The following is an 18,986-nucleotide window of genomic DNA, read 5'->3' as shown; positions in this document are numbered from 1 at the left end:
AAATACTTGGACATATCTTTGTATGGCAAACTGCTGGGCTTGGTCACTTGCAAAGTGATCTTAGGGGCAAAGACTACGGGCTTGAATCCCATTTGAGCCTCATGTACAATAACAGGATGTAGAGATACGGGCATCAGACTACACAGTAGGAGACCAGGTTCTATCTCCAGGTCTGCCATCATTCTTGCTGTCTCTTTTAGATAAATCACCTCTTTCCAGGAAGGCAGGATGTTGCAGGGGAAAGCTGAGTCAGCATTCATGTTTGAATCCTGGCTCTGCCTCTTCAGAGTTCTGTGATTCTGCTGAGTTTTAGTTTCCTATAAATTGGGGGCAGTCATATCTAACTCATGGTTTTGTGATTTTGAATGAAATAAATATGAATAGCTTCTAGTATATGGTAGGTATTTCATAAACACTTTATTGCTTTTCTTTTCTTCCCTGAGCCTCAGTTTTTCACCTGTAAAATGGGCCGGTTGAATTAAGTTACTGCTGGTTCTAATGTTCTGTTACTACAGGGACTACACTGTTAAATGGCACTTGATATTGGAATGCAACGAAGTGCTATATTTGGCTATAATAAGAATAAAAGCATATTTTTGGTGGTGGAGAAGGGAAAATACAAAAATTCCTAAATGTATGTATCTAAGAAGAAGGCCTGCCCAGTACAGATTCAGCAGTTATTTAATTTGCATTCTGTTGTGTGTACAGATGTGCCAGTGATAGCAATCAAATCACAGGGTATTAGTCAGAGACTCTGTCTAGTAAATAATAGCAGAACAGACCCAGTGACATCAACCCAGCTGGCAAGGTCACCCTCTAGGCAAAAACAATGCGTGGGTTGGTTGACCTTTTCCTCTTTTCTCCCAAACCATGTCCCAATTATTTTCTATGTCAGTTAGAATCAACTACCCCAAGATATAAATTATTCATTTATTTTAAATTAAGACAGAGTAAACTAAAAGTAATAAATCTGAGGAGCTTGATTTAGGTTGAAAAATATGTATGTGCATGAGTGTGTGCCCATGTGTGTAAAAAGGATGTAAGAATATTCACAAGGTTGTAAAGAGTATCTATTTTTAGATGATGGGGCTAGTTGAGTTTGTGTGTGTGTGTTTTGTTGTTCGTCTATATTTTCTAAATTTTCTGTAATTATTATGTGCTACCTTGATAGTGAGAGGGAAAAACGAGTTCTGAGTATAATAAGAAGCTCCCATGGGGACGTAGGCAACTTGCTTCCCTCTTCATCACCCACTCCTGCAATTCAACCTAGAGGACAGAGATCTCACCATCCCCTACGGACAGTTTCCCAAGTAAATAAGGTAAAAATTCACTTTAAGAAACTGAATCTAAGGGTCTAGTTACATAGAATGACTCAGTTGCCCCACTTATATCTTACAACATTGAGACATTCTACCATTTGAATGTGTGGAGATACATAAACTTCTTCTCATCCTTGCATCTCTGTTCATGGAAGTCTTTCCTACTATTGCCATGGACACCAGTATCCTACAGGACGGCAAGATGTAGTAGGAAGAGTCACAAGGTTCAGGATTATAATTCTGGCTCCATTCCTAATAGCTGTGTGAATTTGGGAAGTTACTTGATGATTGGAAACATGGATTACTTCATCTGTAAAATGGGGATAATAGCAAGTATGTCACAAATTTCCCATTCTAGGACTAAATGAGACAATAAATACCAAGCCCCTGGCACTGAAAATGTGGGTCTTCTTCTCACTGTCATTTCCTTTTGCAACTTCCGTGTGCATGTCCAGATTATTGAGCAAGCATAGGATATGGGGCTAATGGGAAAAATCAGCCTTCCAGTATGATGTGTGAAGTGTGGTCTTGCTTTCCAGAGACAAGGATTAAACTGGGACTAAGCCAAGTAACTTTTTCTCCACCTGTCACCTATCAAATTTAGTCACCAAATAGTGCATAATCAACTAAATGGAACAGATCTTACTGCGTAGGTTCAAAAGAAAAGTAAGGTCTATCTTTAACCAGCTATAGCTGAATCTCTTTTTTTCTTCCTTTGCAACATTCTGTGACAGCCTATAGTTCTCCAACGTGATTGAGCTGCACTGAGATTTCTTTTTTTTAAACTTGTTTTCTTTAGATGCTCTTATAAGAGTTAACCTGGAATTTTCTTCTTATGAAAACACAGGCCAGAATTTGAATAATATTGGTAACTTCAGACATTTGGTTCATGTAAATATTTCAAATGGACTATTAATTTTAAGTACTAGTTCTAGGGAGAAAATATTGTATTTACAGGAAAAACTTTTAATTTAGAAAATAAATGTTTCCTTTAAATAATCTCCCTTCAAATAAATAGGAAAGGAAAATTAAAGGCCCAGAGGAACCACATATTCAGAGGCAGTTGTAAAACATGTTAGTGAAATTATCTTAGGAATTACCTAGGCACATAGAATATTTTGAATACTTTTCCAAGCTTTATATCTATAGAACTTACTCCCTGCTGGTAATCTATGTTTGGATATTTTATAGGGTCCGAATTCAATATATTCTATATTCAATTTATATTCCCCTTCCATCTTTTTTTGGCTGCACCATGCGGCATGTGGGATCTTAGCTCCCCGACCGGGAATGGAACCCATGCCCTCTGCAGTGGAAGAGCAGAGTCTTATTAACCATGGACTGCCAGGGAAGTCCCTCCCGCTCCATCTTTACTCTCTCCTTTATCTTCTTTCTCAGTGAACAGCTTCATTATCCATCCAGTGAGTCCATGTAAAACATCTGGGGATCATGGCCTGTACCCCCCTTCCTCACACTCAGTGTATTCATCTTACCGCCAGGTAATCTGGACAGAACCTTCCTAATATTTCAAAGACCCCTCTTTCCTGCTGGATTCACTCTGTCAATTCCCTTTTCCGACTGTCTACACTTCTTGCTGGGATTACTGCAGTAGCTTCCTAATGGTTCTCTTTTCCTCTAATCTTCCTCCCTCCAAACTGTCCTCCGTATTTACGGTCTCGATGAAAAACAGATCTGACAACAGACCTCCTCTGCATGAGATTCCCTAGTGGATTCAGTGTCAGGTTTGGAATTCCTTAATTAAGCATGCAGAGTCTTACATGTCTTTGCTCCTGCCTACTATTCTAGTCTTTTTTTCTTGCCAGTCTAGATATCGACAATTTACCTCTCATTCTGTACCGTGTACAGCTCCCCTAAGATATTATACTCAATATGTCCATGCCTTATCACATGCCATTTCACACTGACCGAAACTTTTTTTTTTCTTCCTTCTACCTAAATCTAACTCAAAGGTAGATTAACTGTCATCTCCTTTTGGACACTAACTTGGAATCACATCTAACTTTCTCCCCAACACAGACACACAGACACACACACACACACAGACACACACTTCTCTCTCATTTGGATGCCCTCATCTGTGCTTACAAACCTCCCAGTGTGCAGATTCTCCTAGCATTTATCTTTTGGAACTGAAATCATTGCTTTATCTGTCTCTATATTAGATAGTTAACTCCATGAGGCCAGGGGGTTTATCTGTTTTGAGTTTGAATCCCCAGCCTATAGATAGTGTTCAAAAAAACAGTGAATTTTGAATGAATATAATCGAATTTTTACTGCATCATTTACCTTTCTGGGCTCCATTTTCCTCATTTATGAAAGTGAAGAGTAGACTAGTCAATGGGTCTCAAATTCTACATCTCACACTATTTGCATTAAAGCATCTGAGAGCTACAAAAATAAAACAACCCCTTAAAAATAGGAAAAACCCATGGAATTCCCTGGCTGTCCAGTGGTTAGGACTCCACACTTCCACTGAAGGGGGCATGGGTTAGATCCCTGGTCGGGGAACTAAGATCTTTCATGCCACGCGGCATGACCAAAAAACTAGGAAAAACCCATATTACCACACCTGACTCTCAGAGATTCTGATCAGTATACCCGGGGAAGGGCTGTAGAATTTGTTTCCGATATGTAACCAGGTTTGGAATCACCTGGTCTAGAAGCTCTCTGAGCTCTAGAAATCATTCAAATGCTCTGTGTTTCCTATGGAACAGATGCCAAATTTCTTAATCTGGTGTTCAAAGTCTCTTTCCCTGAACCCTTTTTTTCCCCTCCAGTCTCGGGTATCACTTTCACCTGCTTGCATTTTCCGATCCAGTCATACTGAGTTGCTTATAGAAAGACCTATACATGCTGGCTTTTTCTGCAAGGAAAGCCCCATTATTGTGCAAACTCCAGGATGAAGCTTAGGTAACAACTCTTCCACGAGTAAGTCTCTGATTCTTCCTTTTCCCCTTTTAGATCTGTTTTTTGCTTCTATAAGGGTATTTGGTATTGTATTATATCGTCTTTGGGCTTCTTTTTCTTTTTTAATTTATTCTTTTATTCTTTTTTACTTTTGGCTGCTTTGGGTCTTTGTTGCTGTGCTCAGGCTTTCTCTGGTTGTGGCGAGCGGGCGCTACTCTTCGTTGTGGTGTGTGGGCTTCTCATTGCGGTGGCTTCTCTTGTTGCGGAGCACGGGCTCTAGGTGCGTGGGCTTCAATAGTTGTGGCATGCTGACTCAGTAGTTGTGGCTCACAAGCTCTAGAGTGCAGGCTCAGCAGTTGTGGTGCACAGGCTTAGTTGCTCCGCAGCATGTGGGATCTTCCTGGACCAGGGATCGAACCTGTGTCCCCTGCATTGGCAGGTGGATTCTTAACCACTGAGCCACCAGGGAAGCCCCCATCGTCTTTGAGCTTCTTGAAGACACAGAACAATTTTTCAATGAGTGCTCTTTCAATTCTTTATGTGGCAATTTACTTACTCCTTAAACAAATATTTATTGAGAATCTGCTATCTAAATTGAGAATCCACCAATCTGAATTTATGCCATTTTATCCTCCTACTAGTAATATTGCAAGCATTGTTACCATTTTGCAAATGGGGAAACAAAGGCTTATAGAGGTTCACTGCTTGAATAGCCAGCCACATGGCTGTTTAATTGTTGGAACAGAATTAGCGTCCAGGAGTTTCTGATGTCACTTTCTTCACACTACCATGTTTTTCTTAAGGGAACAAAATTTAAAAAATAAAGAGAAATATGATTTAAAGTGGATTCTCCCAAACCTATTTCCTCATTCCTGGGCAAATGCTGACTCACTTTTAAAAACCGAGGCAACATTGGTCCATAACATTATATAAGTTTCATGGGCATGGCATTGTATTTTGACTTCTGTATACACTCCAACGTGTTCACCACCAAAAGTTTAGTTTCCATCCATCACCATACAGTTGACCCCCTCTACACATTTCAACCTCCCTAAAGCTGATTTAAATCACTTCTTGGAAGCCACATTCCAATAAACTAGAGTTTGCTGTAAATTCAGATGAAATCAGTACAGTTTAGCCCTTGTTTTAAGAGAGTTTGCAGGAAGAAAATTCCCAGTAGTAAAACCATAAAGAGGATTGCTTTGGGATTTGCTAGCAATTTAATTTAAAAATCAAAGTTTTTTTTGCTTTTTCTTGTTCTTGTGTTTTAAGACTGGCTCACCTTTCCAAGGGCTTGGAAATTTGAATTAGGAATAAATGGTGGTAGAGAAGACCAGAGATGGGACAGGATAGAAGTTTCTCTTGGAGAGCTAGAGGCCCTGCCACTTTCCTCTGAGGCTTGACAAGATTAAAAAGCTAATTAAGGGACTTCCCTGGTGGTGCAGTGGTTAAGAATCTGCCTGCCAATGCAGGGGACATGGGTTCGAGCCCTGGTCCAGGAAGATCCCACATGCTGCGGAGCAACTAAGCCCGTGAGCCACAGCTACTGAGCCTGTGCTCTAGAGCCTGCAAGCCACAACTACTGAGCCCGTGTGCCACAACTACTGAGCCCGTGCACCTAGAGCCCGTGCTCTGCAACAAGAGAAGCCACCACAATGAGAAGCCCGCGCACCATAGCCCTCACTCGCTGCAACTAGAGAAAGCCCGTGTGCAGCACAGAGACCCAAGGCAGCCAAAAAAACCCCAAACAAACAAACTAATTAACATAAGAGCTAATATTTACCTAAATGCATATTAGGTACTTGACATTTTGCTTACTTCCGTATTTATTTGTTCAGTGTTTCCAACTGTTAGTCATTCCTGCATCACTTTTATGGATTTTTCTACCTCTAAGTGTCATCTACACTATTAACTACTTAATGTTTTTCCTTAAATGGACTTTAGTCATCCTTCTTTTTTCCTTCTTGTTCTAAGCAGTAGTCCGTAAGTATGAAGTCTAGTTATATATTTTTATATTTCAATTAAATATTTCTCAATTTACATTTTCCTAAAACATAATAAAATAAATACATTATTATTATAAAAGAGTTCAATTATTACCTGAAAATCATATATTGGACCATAGTTTGTGAGACACTTTGTTTCATTTAAATCCTCAAAATAACCCTTTGGGTTAAGAATGCTCATTATCATTTGCATTCAAAAGGGAAAAGTGAGGCAAAAAGAGATTGAATAACTAATGTTATAAGCTGAGAAGTGGAAATCACAGTTTGAACTCAGATCTGTATTATTCCAAAACCCAAGCCCTACAATATTATGACATTCTTCAGCCAGCCCTGGGAAAGATTTCACTCATACTTCCAATTTTGTATATGCCGTAACTGTAACCGTAAAAATATGAATGTGCCTGAAATTGACTGAAAGTAAAATAAAAAATTAAAATACATGTGTAGGGTTGATTTTCCTTTCCATTTTTTCCCCAAAGACATTAATGTTACTCTTGTTTTGCTCTTATGATTGAAAAAAAAGGTACAGAGTTCTCTAAGATAATCTCTCCGTTCAGTCCCAACATTTCAGAAGTCCAATTTAATACCAGTATTCATTCAGTGGTTTTGTATAATTGTGTGAATCTAATTGCTTATTAAAATATTCTTAAACATACAAAGAATGGCATCAGCCATGAGCTGATTTTGATGTGCTAGGCTCCCCATCCTTGCCTCTGCCAGCTCAGTCACAGAGGGTGGTACTGAAAGTTTTTAGGAAAACAGATTTGTTTGAGCAATGAGGAGTGAGAATTTTTTCCATGCACCTGTGAATTGTTTATGCTAATTGGGTCATAGCTGATGCTATGTGTGGCTGCATCTTTAATCCACTCTCTATGTGCTGTATGTGAAAGCAGGAGTTAGTGAGTGAAATTAGTTTATTGTATTTTCATATGACTTTCTTCCTCTGTCTGTCATCCGCTCATCTCCTCTCTCTTGTTTGTCTCTTGTCTTCATGCCCTTCTTATGAGCCCTGAATCGCAATATGTGACAAAGCAGATGCTTGCTGGGGGCAAAAGCACAAAGAGCATTGGAAGGCCGTGTGTGGGTAAATGGTCAACACCAAGAATGCTCCTTTGTGTACAGAGAAATGTCCTGTTCAAGGGCACACTCCAGAAATGGAAGGCTGGATTTCATGGTCATCTGTATATGGACAGAATTGGCAGCCTGGCTAGTTCCACAGTGTCTTTTCTCCTGATCTGCCTTCACCCTCTCCTTCACAATGTTCCCTGCATTAAACACAGGTTTGGAGAGCCTGAATGTGAGCAATTAGAGGTCGAAAATGGAGTGTGTGGGAAGTTAGGAGGAAAGGCTTGGTAGTTAGCTTGTCATCCATGACAGAAGCACAGTGGGCTGCTTCCTGGCTAGAGTTATAGAGAGAAAAAGCAACCAAAAAAAACCCCCAAAGCAAGTATTTGTTGCAGGTGATGACTTGAGCACCATAAAAACAAGGCTGGAAACTATATAAGAAAAGCATCATCTGAAGCACATCTTAGAGGCAAGGGTCTGAAAAATAGTATGACGACATGTAAACTACTTGGTTAGGACATCACAGTGAGGGGATGTGGCCAGTTTTGCTGTGCTGGGCCTAGCAGGACTCTGAGGGGCAGATCGGTGAATGGAAAAGATTACAATCCAACTGGCAACTGTGCCCCAAATGAGGATACAGTTGCTTTACGATCACTGTTTTCGCCTCAATCCTTAAGGAGCAAATTAGATATGAGGTCCTGATATCTAAGGTCCGGATATGAGTCACATGTAAGACCATGACATTAAAGTTTCGGGGGATAGGCCAGGAGAAGGAAGACAACTTGCCTCCCACTCAGCAAGACTCCTAGAAACACCACGGCCAGGTTTTCAATGAGTGGTTCTCAAGGTGCGTGGCTCCTGTATGGGGCTTAGGTGGGTATCTACGGTCACCTTTCATTGAGTCTTGTCGGAAGCAGGAGCGGGAATGGTAGCTGGTTTGAGGATTAATCGACCCCAAAGGATAAGGAATAGACTAGGCAGTAAAGGTCTAAAGAAGGAAGGGGAAAGGAATCTCAACTAAGGTACAGCTCAGAGCTAGTTTCCGGAAGACGTGCAGAGCAACTTTTGAATTGATCTCAATTAAGTTCATCAGAGTAACGTTGAGGAGTTCACCTCTTCCAGAATTCTACTTTTAGGCAGAGTCAAAACTCAGCCTCACAGACTATTGTACATTAAAAAGTCCTTCTAAGAAGGGTACTCTTCAGGAACCCTTGGAAATCTATTCTAAAAGGTTAATTCTCTTCAATAGTACACCAACTCCCTCCTGCTGTATTTTTTTTCTTCTGCTTTTTTTTTTTCTGTTTTATAGAAGATATATCAGCGTTGATGACTTTCCTCCATTTCCTGCATCTCCATGTATTTGAAAATTATTTTTATCTGTCCCTCTCTTCAGCCTCAAGCAGAGTCTCTATTTCCAACTAAAGATTTTAATTCTTTAAAGGTCTTAGGAAGTTCTATTTTCTCAATCATGAATTGTCAGAAGTCCTTTCCCTGAATCCCAAGTTTCTCTTCATGATGCAGATTTAAGCATTTTCATTCCTTCAGTTCAACAGAGACCTTTAATAAATCTCAATACTTCTACTGTATACCAAGGATGGTACTAGGCACCCAGAAAATGGTATTTAAGGAGATCATCATGATCTAGGTAGGTAACAGGCACCTAATAACAAAACGATAGCATCAGTAGCTAATCAATAATAACAATGTACTAAACACTTCATAGGCATACTTACTTTCATTCTCAAAATCCCCTATGAATTTGGAGCCAGAGTTATATGCATTTTGATTAGGACCCTGAGGCTTAGAGAAGTGAAGCCATTTATATGAGCTCATGCATCTAGTAAGTGGTGGAAGCAAAATAATACAGCATGCTAGTGGCTAGAATGTAGGCTGAACAGAATATTATGGGAGAGAGTCCTGGAAAAGTCAGGCAAGATTTCACAGAGGAGGTGACATTGGGGCTGGGTCGTAAACACAGGAAAGAAAATAGCATGAACTGGGGAATTCCCCGGCAGTCCGGTGGTTAGGACTCGGTGCTTTCACTGCCAAGGGCGTGGGTTCAATCCCTGGTTGGGGAACTAAGATCCCACAAACAAACAAGCAAACAAAAGAAGCGGGGGAAAAAAAGCACGAACACATTCTGTGCAGATGACTATTGTCAACGATTTGCAAATAACTGAGTGCAACCAAATGTCTTTGTCTCCGGGGGCCATGTGAAGAAGTCCCAGAGGTTTAGAGTTTAAGTTTAGAGTACATTTAACTCAAAGCTAAAGATTGAAAAACCGGGCGCTTCCCTGGTGGCGCAGTGGTTGGGAGTCTGCCTGCCAATGCAGGGGACACGGGTTCGAGCCCTGGTCTGGGAAGATCCCACATGCCTCGGAGCAACTGGGTCCGTGAGCCACAACTACTGAGCCTGCGCGTCTGGAGCCTGTGCTGCGCAACAAGAGAGGCCGCAATAATGAGAGGCCCGCGCACCGCGATGAAGAGTGGCCCCCGCTCGCCGCAACTAGAGAAAGCCCTCGCACAGAAACGAAGACCCAACACAGCCATAAATAAATAAATAAATAAATAAAAACCCATTTTAAAAAAAAGATTGAAAAACCAGCTGTTCTGACAGATTTCCCAGGGTGGAGGAAAGGTAGAGCTGGAAGGTGGTTGAGGGGAGGGGAGGGGAGGGGAGGGGAGGGGAGCGGAGGGGAGGGAGGAAATGGTTGAGAGGGGATTTGAGATGAATTTCTATTTCCAAATACAACTTGGAGAGACTCTTCGCTGCCCACTGTGGCATTCATCAGTGGTCAAAACTGGCATTTCCCTTTGTTGAACAAGACAATGTAGACGACAGAAAAGATGCATTATGACGAAGTAACAATGACTACAGCACCTTGTTCCAATGCCCAGAGTTATTTAAAATGACAAAAGAGGGGAAATTGTGAGCAGGAGTCATAAATTTGATTGTCTAGTAACGTTAGTCAAATGGCTGCCTTTTAATGTGTTTTCCCCTTTGCATATAATTTATCTTATCTTATTTATTTTTTTAAACATCTTTATTGGAGTATAATTGCTTTACAATGGTGTGTTAGTTTCTGCTGTATAACAAAGTGAGTCAGCTATACGTATACATACATCCCCATATCTCCTCCCTCTTGCATCTCCCTCCCACCCTCCCTATCCCACCCCTCTAGGTGGTCACAAAGCATGGAGCTGATCTCCCTGTGCTATGCAGCTGCTTCCCACTAGCTAACTATTTTACATTTGGTAGTGTATATATGTCCATGCCACTCTCTCACTTTGTCCCAGCTTACCCTTCCTCCTGCAGGGTGTCCTCAAGTCCATTCTCTACATCTGTGTCTTTATTCCTGTCCTGCCCCTAGGTTCTTCAGAACCAGTTTTCTTTTTTAGATTCCATATATACGTGTTAGCATATGGTATTTGCTTTTCTCTTTCTGACTTACTTCACTGTGTATGACAGTCTCTAGGTCCATCCACCTTACTACAAATAACTCAATTTCATTTATTTTTATGGCTGAGTAATACTCCATTGTATATATGTACCACATCTTCTTTATCCATTCATCTGTCAGTGGACACTTAGGTTGCTTCCATGTCCTGGCTATTGTAAATAGTGCTGCAATGAACATTGGGGTACATGACTCTTTTTGAATTATGGTTTTCTCAGGGTATATGCCCAGTAGTGGGATCCCCTTGCATATAATTTAAAACACCCAAAGATACTGACAGTCTTGGAGAAAAGAAATCTAAAGCAGTAGAATGGGCATTCGTTGGTAAGAAGAGATCTAATTCTAGTCTCCACCTTCTCACTAGAAGCTGTGTGATTTGGGCATGTGGCTGAACCACTCTGAGCTTCACCATCTCCGGAAGTGTGATTTGGTCACAAATGTTACCCTTACTATGTGGGGGGCTGTTGGAGTCAGATATACTTGAATTCAAACCCTGGCTATGCTATTATCTAAATGTAGAGTCTTCTCTAATCTGTGAAATGAGCATTATCATTCCTGTTTCCCCACGTTCCTCTGAGGACTAACAGATACAGTGAATCCGCAGAAGGTAGCACCTGATACATAGTCCGGTCCTTTTTAAAAAAAAATCAGTCCATTTGCACCTTTCCAAGGGTTTGGACTTATTTAAAGGGAAAGACCTAGGTAAAGATACTCAGGCAAGAATAGCTGCATGATGTGCTAAAATCTCCTTTACCATAAAATGGGAGGTCAGCAGTTCATAGCCCTGGTTGCACCTTTGAATCACCGGGGACAATTTAAAAGATTCCCAAGTATGGGACTTACCACCAGTGATTCTGACTTAATTGCTTTTGCCCTGGGACTCCAGCCTTGAGGTCATAAAGGCTCACCAGGTGTTTCTAATGTGCACTAGATTCAATCATTGCTTCTCAAGCTTTGCCATAAAGTACCTGGCAATCTTGTTAAATGTAGATTCTAATTCTCTAGGTCTGGGGTGTCTGAGTTCTGCATTTTTAACAAGCTCCCAGAGGAAGCTGATGGAGCTGATGCTGCCAGGCCAGAATCAAACTGAGTGATCAGGGCTCCATAACAATTCTCAACCTTCAGTGTCCATCAGGATGACCCAGCGGCTTGTGGCAAATGTAGCACTGGGACCTGGGTCTGGCCGTCACAAATTCTGTTTTACTTGGTTTAGGGAGGGGCAAGAAAAGTCACAGAACTATAGTGTCCATTTCAACCTGAAAATCCTATGATGCCAATTTTGTGATTTTATAATATGATTTCTCTCCCAGTTTAACTGTTCTGTAAAAAGAATCACAGCATCTGAAGTTGAGCGTGTGGAATATCATCGTCAGAAACGTGAAAGATGGGTGAACTCAAGGTATGTGATGTCAAGACACGGTTGATCTTTACATCACGTGTACCTTCAGCCTCCAAAAGTCTCCTTCTGAGTTAATGGGGATTTTTCACAGGACCCTCTGTGTGAGCAGGATTTATTGCTGACGGAGCACTCCCAGATGAACCGGGAGAGCATCCTTCACTGACAGGAGATGAGCAGAATGACCCTGGACTTTTTTCTGCTCTTTGCCACACATCATGCTTTCTAAAGCAGAATCCCCAGAGAAGTGGGCTCACCTTCCTTACCTCCAAGGAAAAATGGAGATGGGAGAAAATAACAAGCTGCTTTATTCAGCAGGGCAGAAGACTGACTTTTGAAACTCTCTGGGAATTTCAGCAGAATCTGTCCCAGGATAGAGATTAGATCATTTTCCTTCTTTTTCTTTTTCTTATCCTCCTGGATTCCTCTTGCTTTTACTAGCTCAAAACATCCTCTACCTAGCGACAGGATTTTTACCACTTTCCAAGAATAATTGAAAAACAACCATGATGGGGTCAGAAACATTGTAATTCTGGTACTGTTGCTTTGGATAACCATTTTGCATTAACTAACATAGAAGGGGCTGGTTCCCCAAAAGTATATGAATTTGTAAATCAACTGATGCATGGATAGTAATATGGAAAATGCAAGTCTGATTTTCTTCCTTTCCCCTTTAAAAGTACTTACACCTGTCCTTGATCAGTCTCTAGAAATGTCTGCATTCCCTCGAGAATGGACATCTCAAGAAGGCAATAATCACACATCAGTTTAGCCAAGGGAGTCCTAGGTCATCCACGTTCCAGGTACTTAACTCAATACTATATTTCCATTTGGGCCTTTCTCATAGAAGAGGGTATCCAATGGGGGCTCCTTGACCTCATTAATATCCCCCTGAACCTGGGCTGGGCTGGCCAAGTAGAAAGCTACCATGTGCTGTGATTTAACAGCAGCACAAGGCCCTAATTGCCTCACATGCCTTTCTCAAGAGCCAGCCACCATGCTGCCCTCCTTCCACTGGTTCTTGGGATCTTGCCAGTGGTGAGATATGGGCTTTAGTCACCTACACGCACATTTGGTTCAGAAAGGGAGGGGTGTAAGCCGTGGTCCTCAGCAGCCCTCTGCTTATTCACTGGGAGCCCTTTATCAGGCTGAGGGGCTTGTTATCCAGGAAAGACTGTGGCGTTGGTGCTGAGTGGAAGGGAGCTGCTGTGAAGGAGGTGGAACAAACGCAGTGAGAAGCCTCACATCATAGTGGCAGCAAAACTCCAGCAAGGAGACCCTGGGGGTGATTGGTCCTAGGTGGTGGGGCTCTGGGGAAGGTGTTGGTGGGAGAGGGGCTCTCAGTTTTCAAGTGATGTGAAGGACTAGGTAGATAGTAGAAGTTTGTCTTGGTACTCCCTATTTTTCAGTTTTGCCCCAAGTTAGCTTTTGATGTGACAATAAAACAATCACTGTTTTTTTCAAATTTTTTTAAAATTAATTTTTCTTTTTTTTTTTTTTTTTTTGCTAAAAATAGGAGGTTCACTCCTATCAGGTAACATTCCTGTTTGCAAGGCAGTGAAATCTCAGAGGAGAGATGGCCTTTTGCAAAGATGTTTATTTCATTGATTTGCTTATGTATGGCGTTTCCCATGTGGCAGTTTAAAGCACTTTCAAATCTTACCTCGTTATTGCTCTTAACAATTTATGAATTGGGCACTATTATTGTTTCCATTTTTCAGAGGAGGAAATTAAAAATTCAAAGGTTAATTTTCCCAGTTTGACTGTGGCAGACCCAGGGTTTGAACCTAGGCAGGCAGGATCTGGTTGTAACCACTGTGCTATCCTGCCTCTGATGCTGGGGACATCCCGTTCTGGGGTGGAAGGAGAGAAATCAGACAGGATGGACTGGTTCTTAAATGCTGGTCCCCAGAATAGTGCGAGAGCTGGGGAATTGTCATTGGAGCTCTTGCTTAAAAGGCAGACCTCTACAACTTATACCTGGATTCTGATTCAGGAGGCCTGGGGGTTTTGAAAAATTGACCTGGGTGTTGTTTAGGGAACCCTCACTCTTACTACAGAGCCAAGATTCCTTGATTGCAACATCTTTCTGATTACCCTAAAATGAACGTGCTATGATCAGGGAGCCACGGTCAGTAGCTTATGCTACCACCTCCCATGCATTTTCCAGTCATTCCAGCTCTGGTGTCAAAACCATAGTCACTGATGGCGACAATTCTGTCCACTCCGCCCCAAACTCCATCTGGCGACAACCACCAGACTGCCTTGTGTCCTCTGAGTCTCCCACACCCTGACTGCTTGCCTTCCATAAATGCCTGGAGCCCACAGTCCTCTTAAAGGCTTAAACTGTGTCTACTGCAAGGCAAAATGGACATCTTTATTGTCTATAATTCACTGCCACTCCCCTTCTCTGCTCTGCCAACAGAGACGCGGCTCAGGTGTATGACCCCAGCACCAGATATTATTCTCCTGTTCAAATGGAAATGGACAGACGCAGCAATGCTTAAACTCAGAACCAGAGACGGGATTGAGCCCCGCCTCAGCCCCCTTTTCCTTCTGGCCTCCGTTCTCCATCTGCTCCCAGCACCTTCTTACTTGCAGACCCAGAAGGGGCTGGAAGTTCTGGCCAGTCTCTCACCCTTCTTCTACTTCAGTAACATTTTCATGTCTCTTTAAGTGGCTGAAAGGAGCAATGCTGATTACATACACCCACAGGGATGAGGAGAATTAGCTACTGTATCACTTTTGCTAATGTAAGCTCTGCTGACGAGCATACTGACCCCAGCCGATCAACCAGGTGATTACCAGCCCCTCTTGACTTTAAGAAGACTGGGTCCTGCCCAGGAAACTGGAAGTGGAGAAGGAGGAGGCTTGCAAGCCCTTGAGGTTGCCACGAGAAATTGGCTTGAGAGCTAGGGCAAAACCACTTCAGACAAGACAACTGGGAAAGCCAACGCGGAATATTATAAGTGCCCTGTGTGAAGTACCCATTACCACGTAACAGTGAAAGATGCCAGCATTATCAAGACAGCATTTCCTTTTCTGTTCTGCCTCGTGGCTTTGAAGAATCCAACTACTTCTCTAAGAACATGAAAGTTGCCTTTCTTCTCAGTGCACTACTTGTACCATTTGGGATATGCCCATCATCAGGTTGCTTTGACTGAATACCCTAAATATTCTATGGAGAAGAGAAAATAGGCTTTAAAAAAAATCTCCTGCCTGTCAGGAGAGCCCATTAAATACCCCAGCTTCTTCCTGTACTCTAATATGCTGGCAGAACATTCTAAGTGCACCCTGGAAGAGAGGAACAAGCAAACTGGAGCCTAACTGACCATCTTGAAATCTGTAATAAAAATGTACCTATCAGCCACACTTCACAACAGGCGTGTTCCTTCGTGCTCCCCAAGCACACTGTTAATTCCTTGAGGCAGTAAGTGATTTCACCTAAACTAGATAAGACAGCTGTAGAAGCTCAAAGCTTATCTCAGGAGCCCCTCATCCAGCTGGATTTCAATCGATAGGTCAGGGTGCCCTAGACCTACTTCTCCAGTGCAGTAGCTGCGCACTCAACCTTTTCCTGTGGCTAAAAGCATTCTCGAAGCCTTTCAAACTTAGACTTTGGTTGCAAGGAGTTGGGGGAATAATTTTCTAACATAGCTTTCCAAGGGTTGTTTGTGTGAAAGCTGGGCAGGTTGCTTTTTAACCACATCAAGAAGTTTAGATTTATTCATTCTACTACATGCCTGCCTCAGTTCCAGAAACAGTTCGGTAGAGGTTACCAATTGGGAAATCCCAGTTGTTGAACTTCTGCAGTAGAGCTTACACTGCTACAGTCCACACTGCACTGTTAATATAAAACCAACATGCAAATGAGAGGAGTGTCCTCTCTTTCTCCCATTTAATTACCTTGAGCTCCTTGGCTGTAGAAGAATCTTTGAGCCGACTCAACATCCAAGAGTCTATGAGCAGACTCGACATCCAGAAAATAATCCATTTTGGGATAATCCATCTTCGATGTTCCAGAAACAGAGTTTTAAGACAAAATAGTCACTTGTACTGCCTATGGAAGAGGAAAAAAACCCACAGTATTTTAGACTGTCAAATATGATTTTGGAAGAAGAGATACCCCATTATAATATCCCATTATATTTGACTGACATTTCCCGTTTTAAGTCCATCCCTCAACAGAGCTTTCCTACTGTCGGAGAAAATGCAGCCTTTCACCAACATTTATTGAAAGTAATATATGCTACACAGAAAATACAGATGATCCAGGCTAAAGAGAGATACCACACCAGTCTTTCCTTGCTGTGTATTCACTGGAAAATAAACTTTAAAATGCATATGCTCTCTGTTTTCAAAAGGTCTGTCTGATAAATGACATCATTAAGTATCAGCCATTCTGAGTATTGATCTTCAATTGATCCAGGGAGTTCCAATTCCCCTCGAGCAGCAAGCATCTCCTGGGAATCAGAGCCTCCACCTATAGATGCCTTGCGTTTATGACACGTGCTGCCATGTTTGCTGTAACAATGCCTTGCATTCCTTCCTTTTAGCGAAAGGAAGCACGTTTTATAAAGTGCCAAGGATCATCACCTGCTTCCCTCTGACACAGGCTGCTTTTGAGAAAGAATTCTGGTTTGTAGAGCAACGACAATTATTTCAGAATTGCAGTGATCCCCATGATATTATCAGGCACTAGCTTGTCAGGAAGCTAATATGCTTCATTAAAAAACATTCAGCCTGTTCGGTTCTTTCTAGCCTATGTAGACTTTCCCCCATGCTTGCACAAATGAAGTATCTCTATTTCTGCAGGATGTTTTTGGAAAGAATTAACAAGACAAAGTCATTAAAAGCAAACTCAGAAGGATAATCCAATTGGTTTCTCTTTCTAACAGGGCATATCTTCATTTAAGAAGCCAAGTCTGGTAGGCGGAAACTTTAAAAAATATCCAAAGCTACCCCAACGGCAAATCATACTTACTGCAAAAAAGAAAAAATAAATAAATAAAATCAAGGGTTAACTGCCGGCAGTTAGAAGCAAGAGCAATTTCAGCCAGAGTGCCTTTGATCTCACTGAACATTCCCGGTGAAAGTAAACAATTTTGATTGTTTGATTAGATCGGCGATGAATAATGTATACCGTCCGCTGGACTTCCTTCATCAGATAAAATGGCCAGAGCACGTTACCTTAGCAACGGAAGGTGACGCCAGCCTCAGCCTCTTTGTATCCTCCACTGCGAAGGAAGGAAATGACCAGGTTCTCGGGTAAAACTTTGGCAGAAAACCATCACCGTCAAAATCTACATGTCACCGTCACGCGGGTCCGATGCCCCATCCCGCCCCCGACCCCTACCCCTACCTCCATCCCCCGGCTGCCGCCGCCCATCTCTTAGGCAGAGTACTGTCATAGTCATTTAAAAAAATGGTTTTGGTTTAATTATTTTTATAGCTCCAAGTCCCAGTTTTACTTGCAATTATAACAGAATTAATTACACGATGATGCAGTTAATATGGTAGAAAAGTTGTTGGGGCACCAGTTCCTACCCTAACGCAGGCTAAGGGTGGTGGGGAAAGGCAGTTTTAGCTAGCATCAGTTACACATTCCCCTGTTATAATTAATACACGGATCAGTCACCAGCATCTGGGCTGAAAATAACTCTCTCCCCTTGCGTAAATCAGTCACTGGAAGAAGCTTAGAAAGCTGTCTGAAATTTCCTAGGTTTTGAAAGCTGCATTATAACATAAATCTTTTGGGAGATTTCCCCTGTGGTAAAGGAAAGATAACCCCAAAAGATATAGATGAAAGAGTCTTGCAGTTAGCAGATACTCACCAGCACTTGTTCGCCCCTTTCAACAGGACACCGTAGAGCATAAAACGAAGCTGCCTAACGCGGCTGAGCCCACAAGCCCAAATGAACAGCTTCTAATTTTTCCTTCAATCTCAGTTCAAGAGCACCAAGCAGAGGCAAGTGATGGATTTGCCCATTTTATATTGTGATGAAATACAACCCCTAAGAAGAGATCTGAGGGGAGGTGTTCTTTAGAACACACTAGACTGCTAATTTAAGAACATTGAAAGGTTTTGTTTTACTGTCTTTTATGTGTTCTCTCTGCTACCCCCTCAATTTAATTTGCATTTAAAATTACGCTCGTGTCTCCTCGGTTCTCCAAGGTGTGGAGTACTTTCTAATCACAATGGCTGCTTGGGCAGGGTTTGGTGCAACGCCACTTTTATTCTGAGCTGCAAAACAAGGTGGGTAATTATAATTAACAGCTGTTTTCTGGAGTGAAATACAGAGTGAACATTGGATTTCACCCCCTCCCTCTTCTCTGGCCTTTCTTCCTCTTCCAGCCTCTGATTGCTTGGTCAAATCTCCAGCCCCAATCATGCCAATTTGTCTAAATGAGTTTCTCTCTGTCTGAATGTAACAAAATAAACCTCACAGCAAAAAGAAACTTTGGTTTGATACCTGAGCTTATTCTGGTAGAATAGCCTCCCTACCAAACCTCAGTAAGGACTTTTCGGCATAATACTTTGAGATCCACTCATGAAAGGCATAATGATAGCCAAATACAAGATCTGTAGTGGGTTTTCCATGACCCTCTTGCACCCTTTGTTGACCAAGCAGAATTAGTAATAAGTGTGGTGTGGTGTGTGGCATGTTGTATTGTTAAGAAAAGAGAAGCTGCATTTAAGAAGCCTTGGAAGGAAAACCACCAGACTCCCTTCTCCCATATACACAGCTTTGTGGACTACTCTTGAGACAAACCTGAGCATCTCCTTCTGTTTATCTTATGGGCTCTCCCACCC

At 41.9% G+C, this 18,986-nt stretch overlaps 1 protein-coding gene across 1 annotated transcript in view; it reads right to left on the bottom strand.

The window, feature by feature from the left end:
- LOC132374261 (phosphatase and actin regulator 1-like) overlaps positions 1-16,181 on the bottom strand; it is a 36,746-nt gene extending 20,565 nt beyond the window's left edge. Inside the window, exon 1 of the mRNA XM_059937769.1 lies at positions 16,079-16,181. Coding sequence (XP_059793752.1) covers positions 16,079-16,181 — 103 coding nt within the window. The remainder of the gene's footprint in view (positions 1-16,078) is intronic.
- Positions 16,182-18,986: the final 2,805 nt, after the last annotated feature.

This window comes from Balaenoptera ricei, chromosome 11, assembly GCF_028023285.1.
Source record: "Balaenoptera ricei isolate mBalRic1 chromosome 11, mBalRic1.hap2, whole genome shotgun sequence".
Classification (NCBI taxonomy): Eukaryota; Metazoa; Chordata; class Mammalia; order Artiodactyla; family Balaenopteridae; genus Balaenoptera; species Balaenoptera ricei.
This window is presented reverse-complemented; position numbering and strand designations above follow the sequence as displayed.